Raw genomic sequence first — 17,154 nt, 5'->3', positions numbered from 1 at the left:
GTGTCACTGCAGCAGGTCCGGGGTCACTGCACAGGGTCCAGTGTCACTGCACAGGGTCCGGGCTGGTGTCACTGCAGCAGGGTCCAGTGTCACCGCACAGGGTCCAGTGTCACCGCACAGGGTCCAGTGTCACTGCAGCAGAGTCCAGTGTCACTGTAGCAGGGTCCATGTGGCTCTTGCGGTGTCCGGGCAGCGGCAGCGATCCCGGGTCACTCCTGGGGTCAGGGTCACTCTCGGGCTCTCCCCGGCCATGGTGCTGAGCCAGCTCAGCAGGGCCCCGGGGCAGGACGGCACCACGGGGACTTTCCAGGCACCAGCCCCCAGGGTCCAGGCAAGAGAAAAAGAGGTCCATTTTCCACCAGACCTTTTTTTTTTCCCCCTTCTTCCCCTCCCTGCCTGGCCCTGGCAGAAAAGGGGGAAAATTCGTCTTTAAAGAGACAATCCCTCCAAAAGAGTGTTGGAAAAGGGAGTAAAATTCAAAACCTGACATTATCCATGCCTGTATTCTATTCCTTTTTTCATCATGCTCAAATTTACAATTATCATCTATATATATATATATATACACACATATTTCCACTTGTAGTGGTTTGAACCTTGTTTTCCCCCAGAGGTTGAAAAGTGGTAACCCCCAGGGGTGGAAACCCCTGGAAGTTTTGAAGTCCTGTCCAATGGGCGCTCCTGCAGAAATGTAAACATATCACAAGCAACCGGAAGAGAAGAGTTGTAGTTTGGTTGTTTGAAGAAGTAGTCATGTTGTAGAGCCACGAGGAAAGGGGCCTGGAGCCCCTCGGGGCCTCTGGGCCCCCCCCCCCAGCCCCAGATGGGGGCTACAGAGACTTGGAACAGTGTTAAGCTGGACTATGTGTCTGTAGCTGTGAGCTGGGAGATGTTTTCCATCTTGAGTGAGCAGAGACAGAGCAGAAGCGGCGGCAGCGTCCAGAGACTCTGCTAAGAGCCAGGACAGATAAGAACTGAACCGGAGGAAGCAGCAGAAGCCTGCAGCAGAACTACGGAGTTCTGGGGGTAAGAACTGATACCAGATCCCCCAAACTCCTTTGAGACCTCCTGGAAAGGAGGAAGATGATGGACTCTTACTTGAAAGAGCCTTGGAGTGCTACAGCACTTGCAGAGAGGAACTGGGAAGCTCAGAGCGTCCTGGGAAGCTGGACCAGGACGGAGAGGAATGTGGAGGAGGGCTTCACCCCCCCCCCCCCCCCCACTGCCTTGAGGCAGAGCACGGAGCTCTGCAAAGGGGAATTTGAATCCCCTGAGGAAGGGACTTTCACGAAGATGCCCCTGCATTTCGTGATATACCTGTGGTGACGCGAGTCTGGTCCCTGCTGGCAGCCCACAGGTGAGGCCTTCACTTGGACCGAAGGAGAGCCGAGGGGCTTGGAGACCCCCTTGTGTGTATTGAACAGAGATCCAGCTACAACAATCCAGTTACTGCTGCATGCATGAGATGAGGAGACCTGCTGCCTTAGAAGAGATTCCTGCTTTGGGACTGGAAGGGATCTGTCCTTCTTTCCCTCCTGGACTTTTATTTGGAGGGGAGAGGAGATCTGATCCATTGTAAATACTATATGTCATGGTAGAGATAGTTGTGATCGTGTGTATAATGTGTTATAGTATTTATTTGTACAGTCATTGTAATATATTCCCTTTCCCCCATTCTGAGTCTGGTTGTGTTTTGTCTGGAAAAAAAAACCCATCTCACATTGGGTTGAGATGTGGGAGGGGGAATGGAGCTAGGGAATTGGATTTTGGGGCTATCTCAAACCATGACACCACTACATACATAGAAGCATATATATATATGTATTATATATAGATATATAGATACACAGAACGACACAAACAAAGGTGTTGTTTTAGTCGTCACTGACCATCCCTTTAAAAAATGCTTTTTGAGTTAGTTCAGTCCGTGGTGTGTACAGTGTGCAATGGCAGTGTCATTCACCAACCAATATATACATATATATATATGTACTTTGCAATATTACAGATGGTTCTCACCTGAAATCCAATCCCCCTGAGGTACATATTGTGTCTCCCCATCTTTCTGCATCACCCATCAAGTACAACCAGGTCCCACAGCTGGGTTTGCCTTTGCTTGAGGCAGGGCTAATCCAAACCATCTTTCCCAGTACTCTTCTGAAATGCACGACAGGAACTTTGTCTCCATCGACAACACGCAGGGCTTATGGTTGGGTGGAACCAACTAAGGTGGTGGGACCTCGGGTGCTGACTGGTCAGGTGGCCTTTGCTAAATGCAGATCCCAATGTTTGAAGGTCCCCCCAGCTCTTGCTTTCACTGTGGGTTTGAACAGCCCATTTTGCTGCTCAGGTTTCCCAGAGGCTGGTGGGTGAAGGGGAATAGGATACACCCACTCCATCCTGAGCTCTCTGGCCCAGCTGTCTATGAGGCTGTTCTTGAAATGAGTCCTGCTGTCCAACTCAGTTCTTTCTGGGCTGTCATGTTGCCCCAGGGCTTGCTTTTCCAGGCCCAGGATGGTGCTCTGGGCAATGCCCTCAGGCACAGGGTGTGTCTCCTGACATCCAGTGGTTGTGTCCACCGTTGTCAGCACAGAGCCCTGGCCTTTCTGGGTTTGGGGAGTGTGCTGGGATCCATCTGCCAGGCCTGCCCAGATTTACATTTCAACCATTGTCCCCCACCCCAGAGAGGCGTCACTTGCTTGGCCTGTTTGAGTGCAGCACGTTTCACATGGGAACTCCCCTGCTGCAAGAAGAGAGAAAGTTCTCACAGACACATCTGAGGCCCCTCTTGGGACACAGGGAGACCATAAATGGACAGAGGGAAAGCACAGCCTGGAAGTTATGGGCATGCAAAAGTTGTTGCTATAAAGGCACCAGGACTCAGGTCTGCAAGATACTTTTCACCTGCAGCCTGATTTTTAGCAGTGTATTTAGAATTTCTGGCTCCAAAATAAACTTTTCCTCAATACCTCAACCATGGGAGCTGCGTGCTTCTCAATTTATACCGGAACCAAGAGGCCACTGTGACAATGCAGGGCCTTAAGGAAGCAAAGGAAATCTGGGGAAGTGTGGAACCTCCTGGAACAAAGGGTCCCTTTTGACATTGTGGAACCTCATGGCACCAAAGGATCCCTGGGAGTTTGTGGAGCCTCATGGAACCAAAGGACCATTGAGGCACTGAGGGGCCTCATGGAACTAGTGGGACCTTTGACCCTGTGGAACCTCAGGGAATAGAGGGGCTGTTTTGACACTGTTTGGCCTCCTGGAACTAAAGGAACTTTGGGACACTGCAAAACCTCCTGGAACAAAGGGTCCATTGGGACACCACGGAGACTCATGGAATCAAGGGGCCATTTGACATGGCAGGACCTTATGAAACCAAAGAATCCCTAGGAGATTTTGGAACCTGATGAAACCAAGTGGCCTCTGAGATGCTGCAGGGCCTCATGGAACCAAAGGAATCCTGGGACACTGAGGAAACTCAGGGAACCAACAGGCCATTGTGACACTGGGGGCCTCATAGGAGCAAAGGAAACATGGGAAATAGTGGAACCTCCTGGAATAAGGGGCCCATTGGGACAGTATCAAGCTCTTAGAACCAAAAGAATCTTGGGAGCTTCGGGGAATCAAGGGATCATTTTGGTACTGCAGAACATCAGGGAACCAAGGGGCCTTTGTGACATTGCCAAGCTCTTGGAACCAAAGGAATCCTGGCACACTGAGGAACCTCATGAAACCAACAAGCCATTGTGACATGGCAGGGCCTCATGGAACCAAAAAACCCTGAAGCATTTTGAAATCTTATGGAATCAAAGGGCCATTGTGACACTGCAGAACCTCATGGAATGAAAGGAACCCTTGGAGACTGTGCAGCTTCATGGAATCCAGGATCCTCTCTCTGAATGGGGATGGCTTTCCTATATGGGACCAGGGGTGTCCCTGAACCCACCTGTGCCTGTGTGGGAGAGCCTTGCAATCTCAGGTACCACTCCAGGACTGTGTTTGCAGTTCAACAGAGTCACTGCTCTGGCTTTGATTAGGTCATGTGGGGATGTCCATGACACCCCTGTCTTTAGAGTCAAGGAGCTCTGATCAACCTGCCCATGGGAAACACAGAGAGGAACTTGGCTTTGCCCAGACCACAGGACTCCATTGCATCAGATGGATGCCTGCAGAGGCTGCCCAGAACATAAGAGGGGCAATTTCTACTGCCCTAAGTGTGGGCATCTGATCTCATCTCCATTGGCCAAAAAGATTCCCCAGCAGCCTCAGAGAACCTGCCCCCAGGTGCTGCCCTGTCTCTCAGCATTGCTCCACTGGAGCTTGCAGGGAGCTCTAGGTATCCTGGAGCACCCCTGGCACCTCAGGTGTCACCAAGTCTTTGCATGTGAACAGCTCTGCCCTGGCCTCCATCTCCAGCCCTTCCCACAGGAGCTGAGACAGGAGCTCCCCTGCAGGGGTCTGTTGTGTGCAGCCCTGAAGTGAGGGAAGAGCAATCCCCCCTCCTGTGGGGTTGTGCTCTGTGTGTGGGGGAAGCTGAGGACTGGAGCCATAGACTGGGGCTGGATCCCTTTCCTCAGCAGGAACTGAGCTCATTGCCCACTCCTGTCTGGGTGTCCTGTCCAAAGATGGACAATGACCAGGGGATTCTTGGACCTCCCTGTTGTTCTAATGGGAGGATTGACAGGGCAGGAGAGAAGTGTCTCTCAGCTGAGGGAGGGAACATCATTGTTTCCTTCATCCTGTTCCACAGCAGGTTCCCTGGAGCCCCAAGGACACCTGGAGGGACCCCAAGGGGGCAGAGAAAGGGCTGCCTGGGGCTGTTGCTGTGCTGCTGAGCTGGACCGGGCTCCGGGCACAGAGGTAGCTCCTGGCAACCAAGAAGAGCCTCAAAGAGAGAGCTCTGCTGGTGAGCACCTTCTCTGCACAGCCCAGCAGGGCTGAGGGCACTGTCTGCAGGCACTGAGGGGAAGAGAGTAAGGCAGGAAAAAGTTCAAGGGAATCAGGATTGGAAAGACAGTGAGCTGAAACTTCAGTGGGGGAGAGATTTTCACAGCCTCTCCGTGGTAAGTCTGTGCACGCAGGACAATGCTGCTTGTGTGCCTGGAGGAATCTCCCAAAGCTGGCATATTCCACAGCCTGGAAGATCTTTTAGGAGGACTCCCACAGTTCCTCTGTTGCAGAGGAGCAGGAGGAGCTCCAGGGCAGGGCTTCCCTGTGGCACCATCAAAGGGACAGGGCAGGACGGCTCCTTTCAGGGACAGCTGCAGGGTGTGAAGGGGGGAGTGCAGCCAGGGGTGCCCAGGGCAGAGCAGGGTCCTGCAGCCCAGGGCTCTGTGTGGCAGGGAAGGAACTCTTTGCCTGCAGGATCAACCCTCAGCCTGCCCAGGGAGCTACGGATGGTGCTGTGGGGAGAAGCTGTGGGTGGAAGGGGGAAACTGTGGTGGAGCAGGGTCCTGCTGCTTTGCAGAGTGTTTTACATGATGCATCAGGGCTTCTCACAGCTCCAGGCTATGCCCAGGTCATTTCAGAGGGGACTTTTCATAAGCACATTAGGGGCAGGGTTTTCTGCTTGAGTCTCTGCTTTCCTGAATCTGTGCTTGCACGTTTGCCTGGCTCAGCTTGGTGGGAATGGAAACTCAGCTGTGCAGGTTAGAGCAGGAGCATCTCTGCTGCCCTGTGCCCATTTGCTGCTGAGCAGGACCTGAGGGCAACTGTCCTGCCCTGGGGCTGTCTGAGAGGGGCTGTGCAGGGCTGGGAAGGAAAAGCCTTTCCTCGGGGCCCAGCTGTCTCCTTGCCTTGCTCAGGTGCTCCTGCTATTGCTGACAGGCTCCCTGGGAATGGCAGGTTGAGCTGCAGAATCAGGCCCAGCCCCTGGGGCTTCTCCTGCGCAGGGCTGAGCACAGCAAGGAGGTGTCCCAGCTCTCTGTGTCCCGTGGGGCTCTGGGCTCTGGGAGGCTGGGAATGAGCTGACTCTGCCTGACTTTGGGAAAGGGGGGAGCCCATTTCTCTGCCGTGGGTCCCTCTGCTCTCCAGGGGAACACAGGAGTGTAACTTTGAACTGTGTCTCAGAAAGGTGCCAGTGCAGGGCAGCTGGGCACAGGACAGAGGGACAGAGCAGCTCCCCTCACTCTGCACTAGGCCTCAGACAATCCTCCTGCCTCACAGGCCTCTCTGTTCTCCCGCAGTGCAGCAGAATCTCTCCCTCTGCCTTCTGCCATCCCCCTTCCTGCACCCTGGCACATGTGCAGCACAACAGTGCTGTTGCTGACAAGCTGCTCTGCCTTAGGAGCAGATTCTTTGTCCAAGTTCACTCCCCAGGACTGGCCCTGCCCTCATGTTCCCGTGCCCTGACTGGGGGGAGCAGGGCTGACTGCCCAGTGTCCTGCAGGCCAAGGTCCTGCTCCTCACGGAGCACTTGGCCAGCAGCAATCAGGGCTCCAGCAACCACAGGGAAGGAAGGTCACCTGGTCATGGTCAAGGGGGAGGTGTTGAGGAGCAGGGATGGGCCTCCGAGAAAGGGCTTTGGCTTTTCACTGAGAAGTCTGCCCTGCACAATCACTGTACTTTCCTCCTTGAACAGGTCCCCATGTCCAGAAGTAGAAAATGTCCAACAACAGCTCCATGGCCCCAGTTCCTCCTCCTGGCATTGACAGACAGGCGGGAACTGCAGTTCTTGCACTTCTGGCTCTTCCTGGCCATCTCCCTGGCTGCCCTCCTGGCCAACGGCCTCATCCTCAGCGCCGTAGCCTGTGACCATCACCTGCACACCCCCATGGGCTTCTTCCTGCTCAACCTCTCCCTCACAGACCTGGGCTGCATCTGCACCACTGTCCCCAAAGCCATGCACAATTCCCTCTGGGACACCACAACCATCTCCTACATGGGATGTGTTGCACAGGCCTTTTTCTTTCTATTCTTCATCTCAGCAGAGTATTTCCTCCTCACCATCATGTGCTACGACCGCTACGTTGCCATCTGCAAACCCCTGCACTACGGGACCCTCCTGGGCAGCAGAGCTTGTGCCCACATGGCAGCAGCTGCCTGGGCCACTGGCTTTCTCTATTCTCTGCTGCACACAGCCAATACGTTTTCCCTGCCCCTGTGCCAGGGCAATGCCCTGGGCCAGTTCTTCTGTGAAATCCCCCACATCCTCAAGCTCTCCTGCTCACACTCAGGCTACCTCAGAAAACTTGTGATTTTTATGTTTAGTGCCTGTTTAGGGTTTGGTTGTTTCATTTTCATTGTTTTCTCCTATGTGCAGATCTTCAGGGCTGTGCTGAGGATCCCCTCTCAGCAGGGGCGGCACAAAGCCTTTTCCACCTGCCTCCCTCACCTGGCCGTGGTCTCAATCTTTGTCAGCACTGGCACATTTGCCTACCTGAAGCCCCCCTCCATCTCCTCCCCATCCCTGGACCTGGCTCTGTCAGTTCTGTACTCAGTGGTGTCTCCAGCATTGAACCCCTTCATCTACAGCCTCAGGAACCAGGACCTCAAGAATGCCCTGAGGAAGATAATGACTGGATGCTTTTCAGGAGCAATAAAGTGCCAATTTTCTGGTGTGTAGCATTCAGAATGGGACTCCTTAATGGCCCAGCCTTCCTTCTCAGGATTTTCGTGGAGGTCATCTGGTTCTTCTTGCAATAATTTTCTGTGAAATTAAATATTATTATGCATCTACCTTCTAATTTAGTGTCTACCCATTGAATTTTACCCAGAGATGTGTAAATGATGAATTGTGCTGTCTGACTATTTAAACAAAATAAAGGACCTAGCAGTGCCTTCTTTGTCCAAGACCCTTCTTCTTAGATGTTCCTAAAGGGCAGCACACTGCAGGACAGGGTGTCTTTGCAAACGGGAAGGGAGCACTAATCCCAGCCCAGCAGCACTGCCAGGGAGCAGCAGTGCTTGATCTTTGCAGAGCTGCTCTCTTGCCACTTCCACACTGTCCTCCTGAGCACCTTTCTCGCTGTAAGACCTGAGTGCTCTCTGAGCACAGTCCTGGGGGCTGGAAGCCCTTGGAGCACAGGCAGGGACAGGCCCTGGGAACTTGTGAAGCAGAGCTGGGCTCCCTTACAACATCTCCAGGATGCTGTGGGATCTTCTGAGGGCAGTATATGGACTGGGTCACTTCTTCTGTGACCTTGCTCCAGGGCTGGAACTCTCCTGCAGTGACACCATGACACTCCTGCTCTCTGCTTTCCAGGTTCCATTTTTAGAACCAGCTTCCCCCTTTCTGTTCACAGGGCCATCCTGTGAGTGCTTCAGAGCTGCCATCCTGGGGCAGCTCCTGCCCAGAGTGGGCAGGCACAAGATCTCTCCCCCTGCTCCTCTCACCTCCCCAGTGCCACTGTTTTCTGCAGCCTCCTCCTCCTTGCCCAGCACAGCCCTCCTGGTACAGTTGGACACAGCCCTTGTTCTACCCCCTCCTCAGGCACCTGCCCAACCCCCTCAGCTCCAGCCTGATGGCCAGAAACCTTCAGGGCAGGGAGGCACTGGGGAAAATGCTGAGGAAACCTTTCAACTGCACTCAAATCCAGTTGGAGGGGTGGGCCTGGAGGAAGAAATCCCTTCTAATTCTCCAGAACCGCCATGACAACCTGTGTTGTGTCCTGGGCACTCCTCTGGAAGTGTGGGCTATGGAAAAGGTTTTGGTGTCAGGGATATTGAGAAGGCTGGGCAGTGTCACTGGGAGACCTCTCCCAAACCCTTGGAAAGGCCAGAGCCATCCCAGAGCTTCCTGGGGCCTTGGCAAAGGCAGGCATGGCAGCAGTCTGCAAACAGGGTAGCAAAGAGGTTGGCAGAGTTCCAGACTGCTCAGGCTGCAAAGGGGATAGGGCAAGTCCTCCTGCAGCCATTCCCAGGCATGGGAAGGACAAGGCAGGGATTGCAGAACTCCTGTGGGAGGGAAAAGAAGGGGATGTCGTGTGTCCAGACTTTATCAAGGCCCTTGACATGGTCTCCTGTGGTCTCTTAGAGTCAGATTGGTGAGAGCTGGACTGAAGAAGAGGAAGGTGTGGTGGGTGGGAAGTTGGCTGAATGAAGAATGTGAAATAAAATCCATGGTACAAAGTCCTCTTGGCAGCAACTTCCTGGTGAAATCCCTCAGTGACCAGCCCTTGAACACCACTGTAGAATGTCTTTATTATCTCTCTGTACAATGGGACAAAATGTATATTCAAGTCCTTTGTGAATGATGTGAAATTTCAGGGAGCCCTTGAGCAACCTGTCCTGGTTTAAAGACACATATTGGGGCAGGAACTCCAATAAGATGAACTCACTCCCCTTTTATTCCCCACCAATACAGGGAGACAAAATACAAGGAGGTGTAAGTGAAAAATATAACAGTTTACTTACAAGAAATATAGCAGCAAAACCAGCAATACCAACAGAAAGTTCAAAGCAACAGCAGAGACAGAAATTGCCTCCTCTCTCCCCCTTGCCCCAACTCCCTTTTGTTAGCAGATAAAAAGAGGGATCAACGCGTGCCTCCCTTCCCCCTTTTCCCCCCTGAACGAACAAAGAACAAAAATCAAAACCAGGGGAAAGAGAGGGCAAAGCAAAATCTGGGAAACCCTCTGGTCTAAACTGTGCTGCCCAAGAACACGTTGACTCCAGAGGTGTCCAAGCGGGGCAGAGCCGGAGACTCTGGTCCGTGCGGCGGCGGGGGAGGCAGCGGCTCTGCTTGATTCCATGGAGTTCTGGGGAGGCACAGTGGGTGCCATGAGACTCTTCAGTGTCACTATGGCCCCTTGGTTCCAAGAGGTTCTGAGATGTCTCAGGGTTCCTTTTGTTACAAAGAGACCCTGCTGTCACAATGGTCCCTTGGTTCCATGAGATTCCACAGTGTCCCTGCATTCCTTTGGTTCCATGAGGCCCTGCAGTGTCACGGTGCCACTTGATTCCGTGACGTTACAAAGAATCAGAATGGCCCCTTGATTTAAGGCCAACTGCACATGGGGCTGCCTTAAGGGGAGTGTGGGCACCCAGACAAGGGAGTTGTGACTCCCCTGGACTCATCCCTGGGGTCACCACATCTGGACCGGTCTATCTGTCTGTGAGGTTCCCTATTCTGGAGGAATGAGGAAGAATTGGAGAGGGTCTAGAGGAGATCTGACAGGATGGAGCTTTTCTCCATATTGGAAATAGAATGAAATATCCACAAAAAGTAGCATGGAAGGTTGGGACTGAAGGTGAAAAAAAAGAAATATCACTCAATGGGGACCTTTGTGGTGCAAGAGGTCACCCAGAGGGAGTCAGGATCAGCCCATGGCTTTGTGTTCCAGGGAACAGCCAGAGTTGGTGCAGAGACATCAGGGAGGGTCTAGAAATGCTGCTGGCAGGGGGGGTGGGAAAGCAGGAGGGGTGTGTGAAGCCTGCAAGGCCAGAGCAGCAGCAGGGCCAGGGCAGGCCAGCCTGCAGGAGAGATGGCCAAGGGCTCTGGCAGGGCTGCAAGGCCCAAAGGCACCCAGGCCTTTGTCCCCTTGCCTCTGGCAGCTGCCTCTGCCACTCAGGCCACCACAAGCAACTTGCCTTGCAGGTTCTGCACTTGGTTTCTGCCTCGCCCCTCCCTCAGGAGCCTGGCAGGGGTTGCCCAGGTTTTGGCCTTCGTTGTTCCTCCCCCTCCCATCCCAGTGCCCCCCAAACAGCCCTGAGCCAGCCGGGAGGGACAGGATCTGCTGGGCCAGGACCTGGGGCTCAGGCCTTGGCCTTTGTGCTGCACAAAACCAAGGCAGGCTTTGCTCAGCATTGCAGGGGCCTGCCCAGAGCCTTTGTCTGCCTGCACTCCTGGCCTCCAAGGAGCTGCTCCAAGGAGTCCCTGGGGAGGCTTTGTCAGTGCCTGCCCTCAGTGGGGCCCAGCAATGCTTCAAGGCACTTGGAGTTTGGCTTCTGGCTTCTTGAGTAGCTTCTTCAGTCTTCTCTCAGTACCTCAGGATGATGGGTTGGGCTGCAAACACACCGTGGGGCTCATTAAAATCCAGAAATCCCTCAGGATCTCTTTGTCTTCCTTTAATTGTCTTCAAGGTAATTTCAAAACAAGTCTTCAAATTTGTACTTTTTTTGTTTTAATTCATTGATAGATATTTTTTAGTTCAGAGAAGAGGTGATAGAGGTGTTCTCCAAGTGATCTTGATGCTGAGTGTCTCCTGAGGAGATCCACACTGACCCTGTATGATCAACCTTGCTCCTCACCCCCCAGCCTCACCAGTTCTGACATGGCCCATCTTGCACTGACAGCTGATGCAGCTCCAAACACACCGTGAGGCTCATTAAACACTGAAAAACAAATTATTTCCCTTCCTTTAATTGTCTTCATGTCTTCAAGACATCAACAACTAATTAGAGTTGTTTTGTAGTTTAGCTAAGCAGGAAGATTTTAAAGTGGATGTCATGAAAACTATATTTTTTTTTAAAAGGGAATGATTTACACAGAGCCTTGGGATGCAAGAGGGTCAGGGTACAAAGGATTTGGATCCAAAGAAAAGGGGACAAAAGAGATTAGTAGCATTTAATCATTGACCAGTTGAACAGTTATCAAGTGATTCAACAGCATTTGCTACCATTTTAACAGTGACTGAATTATAGATTCACAACAACAAAATTCATCCCACAGTCAATTCACACCCACACCCAGACAGAGATGTGTGGACACAGCAATCAATGGGTGTGTAAAGGTCCTTCTCCAAAATTCTCCTTGTTGTCGGGAAACACTGCCACAAATCCCTTTGTGTTTGCCAACAGACAAGGGTCAGAGCTGGAGGAGTGTTTGTTGAGGGGGATCAGAATTGTCCTGGGCATCAGCGAGGGTCTTTGGAGTGTTGCAAACTGGAGGGTTCCCGAGCTGGGAGAGGCTGCCAGAGGTGTCCCACTGAGAGGGAGGTGCTGGGGAGCTGCCAGGGCCTCCCTCAGCCCTGCTGGTTTTGGGTTCACAAGGTGACTGGCTTTAGTTATCTGCTGAATTTCCATCCTCATGTCAGGAATGACTGGAATTCCCAAAATATTTGGGAATTGCATCCAAACTGTTCCATTTGGGCTGTGATTCAGGCAGGGAATGTTCCAAGGCTTTCAGGGGATGACTGATTATCCTGTGTTCCCCAGCTGTTCCACTCTGGATTGTTCCCACCTGTATTATTCACCACACCCCTGGTCCAGTCCAGGGACTCTTCATTGCTCAGCTGGTTTGGTCAAGGCTTGTCAGGAGCTCCTGAGATCATACTTATGAAGCCAGGCAAGGCCTAGAAAGCAAATGTAATATAGCAATACGAAAAGTAGAGGGTTAAATTCAGAATATAGATTCTAAGCAAAGGCACAGAAAACTTGGTCTTAGAAACAGCAGAGGCAATAATTCATTAAGGTCTGCAGAACACAGTGACACAGGAGAACAGAAGCATATGTACTCAGGAAAACAGAAAGAACTAGGAGGCTAAATTAAGTATAAAGAAGGAAAACAAGGACTGATAGAGAAGGAAAGTGAGTCAAAACATAGGTACACCTTGCCAAGATATCAGGAACTTCTGCCAGATACGCTAGAAAGGTAGCCAAGGAAAATTCACAAAGTTCATGAAGAGGATGGAGACTGGGCCGGGGGCCCATAAGGATGAAGAACAGGAACGACCCTCCCAGATTCTCCTCAAATTGAAGACCACACCTTTAACTCCGCCTAAACTCCACCTGCTATGAATATTAAAAATGTATGTTGCAATATCATGACTATTCATATTGTATTATGCAACTACTTGCCAAAAATTGTATAAAAAGCCCAGCTGCGAGTTGCTGGACCGAAGCTGTTTCCCAGGGACACCTGGCCGCTTCCCAGCACGCCAAGAATAAAGTACCTCCTGCTTAAAGGCTACAAACTTTGTCTCTGAGCAGTTTCTCCCTTTGTGCCTTGTTGGGGGCATAAAATTGGCATCACTTATAAGAAGGATGGGGACAGAGCTAGTTGTAATAAGACAAGTGATAGTGGTTTTCAACTAAAAAAGAGCAGAGTTGAACTAGATATAAGGAAGAAATTTTTACACCGAGGGTGGTGAAACACTGGCACAGGTTGCCCAGAGAAGTCATAGATGCCCCACCCTTGGAAACATTCAAGGCCAGGTTAGAAAGGGCTGCGAGAACCGTGATCTAGTTGAACGTTCATTGCAGGGGGGTTGGACTAGATGACCTATAAAGGTCCCATCTGACTCAAACTATTTAGGATTCTATAGTTCTTTCCTACAGAGCCAAGGCTGACAAGGATCACACAGGTTTCAGACCCAGCTGAGCATCCCCTTTGATGGCCCATCTGGCAGCTCTGCTAAAAAACTGCTGCAAAGAACCTCCAGACCTAAAGGAGCTTTTGTGCTGGGCTCAGCTGTGGCTCTCAGGGCTGGGGGCTTGGCTTTTGGCTGCCAGGTGCCCACCAAGGCTCTCTCTCACTCCTCCTTCTTCTCCACTGCCCTCGGTGCCTGCAAGGTTGTTTCTCCCACATTTCTCTCACTCCTCTCTGGGTTACAACACCCTGGATTTTATCCTTTCTCCAAAGGGTTATCACAGAGGTGCCTCTGGAATTGCTTTTTGGCTCAGCTTTGGGCACTGGCTGCTCCATTTTGGAGCCACCTGAAACTGGCTCTCTCTGACAGAGTCAACTCTTGATCTCCTCTTCCCTAAGGGAAACCGCAGCCCCCTCCCTGCTACCAAACCTGAGACACGAGGTCATTCAAGTGCCCAGGAATACAGGAGGTCATTGAGCCCATTTATTCCTCAGGCTGGTTGAACAAGACTTTGTCCTCTTCCTCTCCTTGACTGCAGGTTCTTTCTGTCAGAGCAGAGCTGGGCTGGACCTCAGCCGTGCTTTGCTCCAGAGCCTGCTGGGGTGGGGGCAGATGGCAATGGAAGAGTTGGGTTGGACTGGATGATCCTTATGGGTCCCTTCCAGCTCAGCATATTCTGTGATTCTGTGTTTGTTTGGCTTCTTTACCCTCCCACAGGGGTTCTGCAATCCCTGCCTTGTCCTTCCCATGCCTGGGAATGGCTGCAGGAGGACTTGCCCTATCCCCTTTGCAGCCTGAGCAGTCTGGAACTCTGCCAACCTCTTTGCTGCCCTGTTTGCAGACTGCTTCCATGTCTGCCTTTGCCAAGGCCCCAGGAAGCTCTGGGATGGCTCTGGCCTTTCCAAGGGTTTGGGAGAGGTCTCCCAGTGACACTGCCTATCCTTCTCAGTATCCCTGACACCACAACCTTTTCAATATCCCACAGTTCCAGTTTAGTGCTCAGGACACAACACATATTCTCATGATTCTTCAGGAGAATATTAGAAGGGATTTCATTATAGAGGTCAACTGGTGGAGCAGCCCAGCCTGGTCTGGCCCCACAGCAGTGCCCAGCCCAGGGGGCTGCAGAGCTCTGGGCACTCCCCCCACAGCCCCAGCCCCTCTGAAGGACACAGCAGCTCCTGGGGCACAGAGAGAAGTCTCAACATCCCCATCAGCTCAGGGGCTGGACACTCAGCATGGCAGGAGGAAATGGAGGTCAGGGAAACTGCAGGAGCCCTGGTGTCACCTGCAGGAGATGCCCAGCACAGCCTGACTGTGCCCCTCAGTGCCAGCCCCTCTGCCCAGCCCAGCCCAGAGTCCTGGCCCAGGGACAGAGCAGCCTGTCCCCAGGGGGGGCTGCAGAAAGAGGTTTGTCTGTGTCAAGGATTCCTCTCTGCAGGCCCAGAAATGCTCCCTTGCTCTTCTGCAGGGACATCCCTTTGCCCAGGTCAGTGTGTCCAGGCTGCCTTGGCCAGTTGCAGAGCCCTGAGCTGGAGGTGCTGCTCTGCACAGGGAGGGGCTGTGGCACCCTGGGCTGACCCTGCACTGGCCATGCTGGTCAGGGTGGGGAGCAGACCCAGCAGGATCGGGATCACTCCTCTCCTCCCTCTGCCATATTCCTGGAAAGCTCAGCAGCCAAGAATAAGGCTGGGCAGGACCATGGGCACAAAGGGCAGGGCTCCACTCCATGCAGCCTGTGGACTGGAGAGTTCTTCAGGACACCCTCCTGGAAAGCCCACCCCTGGCTCTGGTCCAGCCCTCCCTGAGCTGGGGAGGCACAAGGGGAGTTCACTGTGGGTCAGAGAAGTCACTGGCCAGAGTCCTTTCTCTGTTCCTGCTGCATCTCCTGGGGTTACAGAACTCTCCTTTACCAGTTCACAGGCAGATTTAGTACTTGATCTCTGGTAACTCCACCCTGGGCAGGATTCTGCTCCAGGGCTCCATTCCCTGATGACTGCATGGGACAGGCTGTCCCTGCAGATCCTCTGTGCTCTCCTGCACTTCCTGATTTCCCACAGACAAGTCCTCACCTGCCATCAGAGCCCTCACAAGCTGCAGAGCCCCAGGCAGGTGACTTGGAGACCATTTGCCACTGGCCACCAGCACAGAACATCTGAGCCAGCCCTCAGTCCCTCAAGTACCCCAGTGAGTCGCTGATCTCACTGCAGGGACTGAATGGGGAAACAAGCAAAGCAATGAGACTTTGGAGAGTCTATTCCTTGGCCTTGTTCTTTACACCAAGCTTTCAAAAAGAACAAAGTCTTCAGGAACTGCCCAGGGGGATCCCCTTTCGTGATGGAAATGATGTTAAGGAGCCCAGCTCTGTGCCAGCAGTGCCCAGGGCCTGTCCCTGCCCATGGTCACAGGACTGACACCCAGCAGGGACTGAGCTGCCAGAGCACTCAGGCCTTGGGCAAGGAGCAGGAAGGAGAGGGAGGCAGTGGGAAAAGAGCATCTCTGAAAAGGCCAAGAGCTGCTGCTCCCTGGCAGTGCTCCTGTGCCAGGACTCTTTACCCCTTCTCCTCTGCACACAGGCACTGCCCTCCAGCTTCAGGGAAGTTCTTGGAGGAAGAATCTGGAAAAAAGAATTCGAGTCCTTTATTCTACTCAGATACTGTGATTCCTCATGTACAGAATAACAAAGGCAGGATGTTTGACAAAGAAGTTGCTGCAGGAACTTTTATTATTTTTAAATGCACACAGAGAATGATGCCTCATTTACACAATTGTGGGTCAAAATAAAGAGGTAGAGAGTGAATTATGAGTTGAGGTATGAGATGAAGGAAAAACATCTGTGTTAACAACATTAAAAGAAGAAAAAATGTAGGACCTCCCCACACTGCCATTCTCAAAAGCTTTAGAAGGTAGGCTGGGCCAGTAAAGGGTTTCACAATGAGTTTTCTGCAGAAGAAATGAGACAGGTTATTGCTCCTGAAAAGCATCCAGTCATCATTTTCCATATGGCATCCTTGAGCTCCTGGTTCCTGAGGCTGTAGATGAGGGGGTTCAGTGCTGGAGGCACCACCGAGTACAGAACAGACACAATCAGATCTAAGGATGGGGAGGAGATGGAGGGGGGCTTGAGGTTGGAAAATGTGCCAGTGCTGAGTAACAGGGAGACCACGGCCAGGTGAGGGAGGCAGGTGGAAAAGGCTTTGTGCCGCCCCTGCTGAGAGGGGATCCTCAGCACAGCCCTGAAGATCTGCACATAGGAGAAAACAATGAAAATGAAACAACTGAACACTAAACAGGCACTAACCACAATGAGCCCAGTTTCCCTGAGGTAGCCTGAGTGTGAGCAGGAGAGCTTGAGGATGTGTGGGATTTCACAGAAGAACTGGCCCAGGGCATTGCCCTGGCACAGGGGCAGGGAAAATGTATTGGCTGTGTGCAGCAGAGAATAGAGAAAGCCAGCAGCCCAGGCAGCTGCTGCCATGTGGGCACAAGCTCTGCTGCCCAGGAGGGTCCCGTAGTGCAGGGGTTTGCAGATGGCAACGTAGCGGTCGTAGCACATGATGGTGAGGAGGAAATACTCTGCTAACATGAAGAAGACAAAGAAAAAGGCCTGTGCAACACATCCCATGTAGGAGATGGTTGTGATGTCCCAGAGGGAATTGTGCATGGCTTTGGGGACAGTGGTGCAGATGCAGCCCAGGTCTGTGAGGGAAAGGTTTAGCAGGAAGAAGCCCATGGGGGTGTGCAGGTGGTGGTCGCAGGCTACGGCGCTGAGGATGAGGCCGTTGGCCAGGAGGGCAGCCAGGGAGATGGCCAGGAAGAGCCAGAAGTGCAGGAGCTGCAGCTCCCTCCTGTCTGCAAATGCCAGGAGGAGGAACTGGGGCATGGAACTGCTGTTGGACAT

At 52.5% G+C, this 17,154-nt stretch overlaps 2 protein-coding genes across 2 annotated transcripts; one reads left to right on the top strand and one right to left on the bottom strand.

Moving 5' to 3' along the window:
- Positions 1–6,760: 6,760 nt before the first annotated feature.
- Positions 6,761–7,685, top strand: LOC113940023 (olfactory receptor 14C36-like). Its single transcript, XM_027631077.1, has one exon. It carries the CDS (start codon positions 6,776–6,778, stop codon positions 7,565–7,567), a length of 792 nt encoding a protein of 263 aa, XP_027486878.1. The 5' UTR covers positions 6,761–6,775; the 3' UTR covers positions 7,568–7,685.
- Positions 7,686–12,350: 4,665 nt separating this feature from the next.
- LOC113940025 (olfactory receptor 14J1-like) lies at positions 12,351–17,154 on the bottom strand. The gene is made up of 3 exons (XM_027631079.1): positions 16,244–17,154; positions 14,237–14,299; positions 12,351–12,357 (listed from the first exon to the last, which is right to left on the bottom strand). Exons 1-3 carry the CDS (start codon positions 17,152–17,154, stop codon positions 12,351–12,353), a joined length of 981 nt encoding a protein of 326 aa, XP_027486880.1.

The sequence above is a fragment of the Corapipo altera genome, unplaced genomic scaffold, assembly GCF_003945725.1.
Source record: "Corapipo altera isolate COAL_440 unplaced genomic scaffold, ASM394572v1 60703, whole genome shotgun sequence".
Lineage (NCBI taxonomy): Eukaryota > Metazoa > Chordata > Aves > Passeriformes > Pipridae > Corapipo > Corapipo altera.
Note: the sequence above shows the minus strand (reverse complement) of the source record. Positions and strands in the feature narration are given on the sequence as shown.

Bases quoted from the DNA above. Each gene is read 5' to 3' on its own strand.
- LOC113940023 (XM_027631077.1), top strand. From the start codon at position 6,776: ATGGGCTTCTTCCTGCTCAACCTCTCCCTCACAGACCTGGGCTGCATC.
- LOC113940025 (XM_027631079.1), bottom strand. From the start codon at position 17,154: ATGTCCAACAGCAGTTCCATGCCCCAGTTCCTCCTCCTGGCATTTGCA. The intron at 14,300-16,243 runs GACTGGATGCTT...TAATGAAATCCC, and splicing joins GATGCCATATGGAAAATGAT to TTCTAATATTCTCCTGAAGA.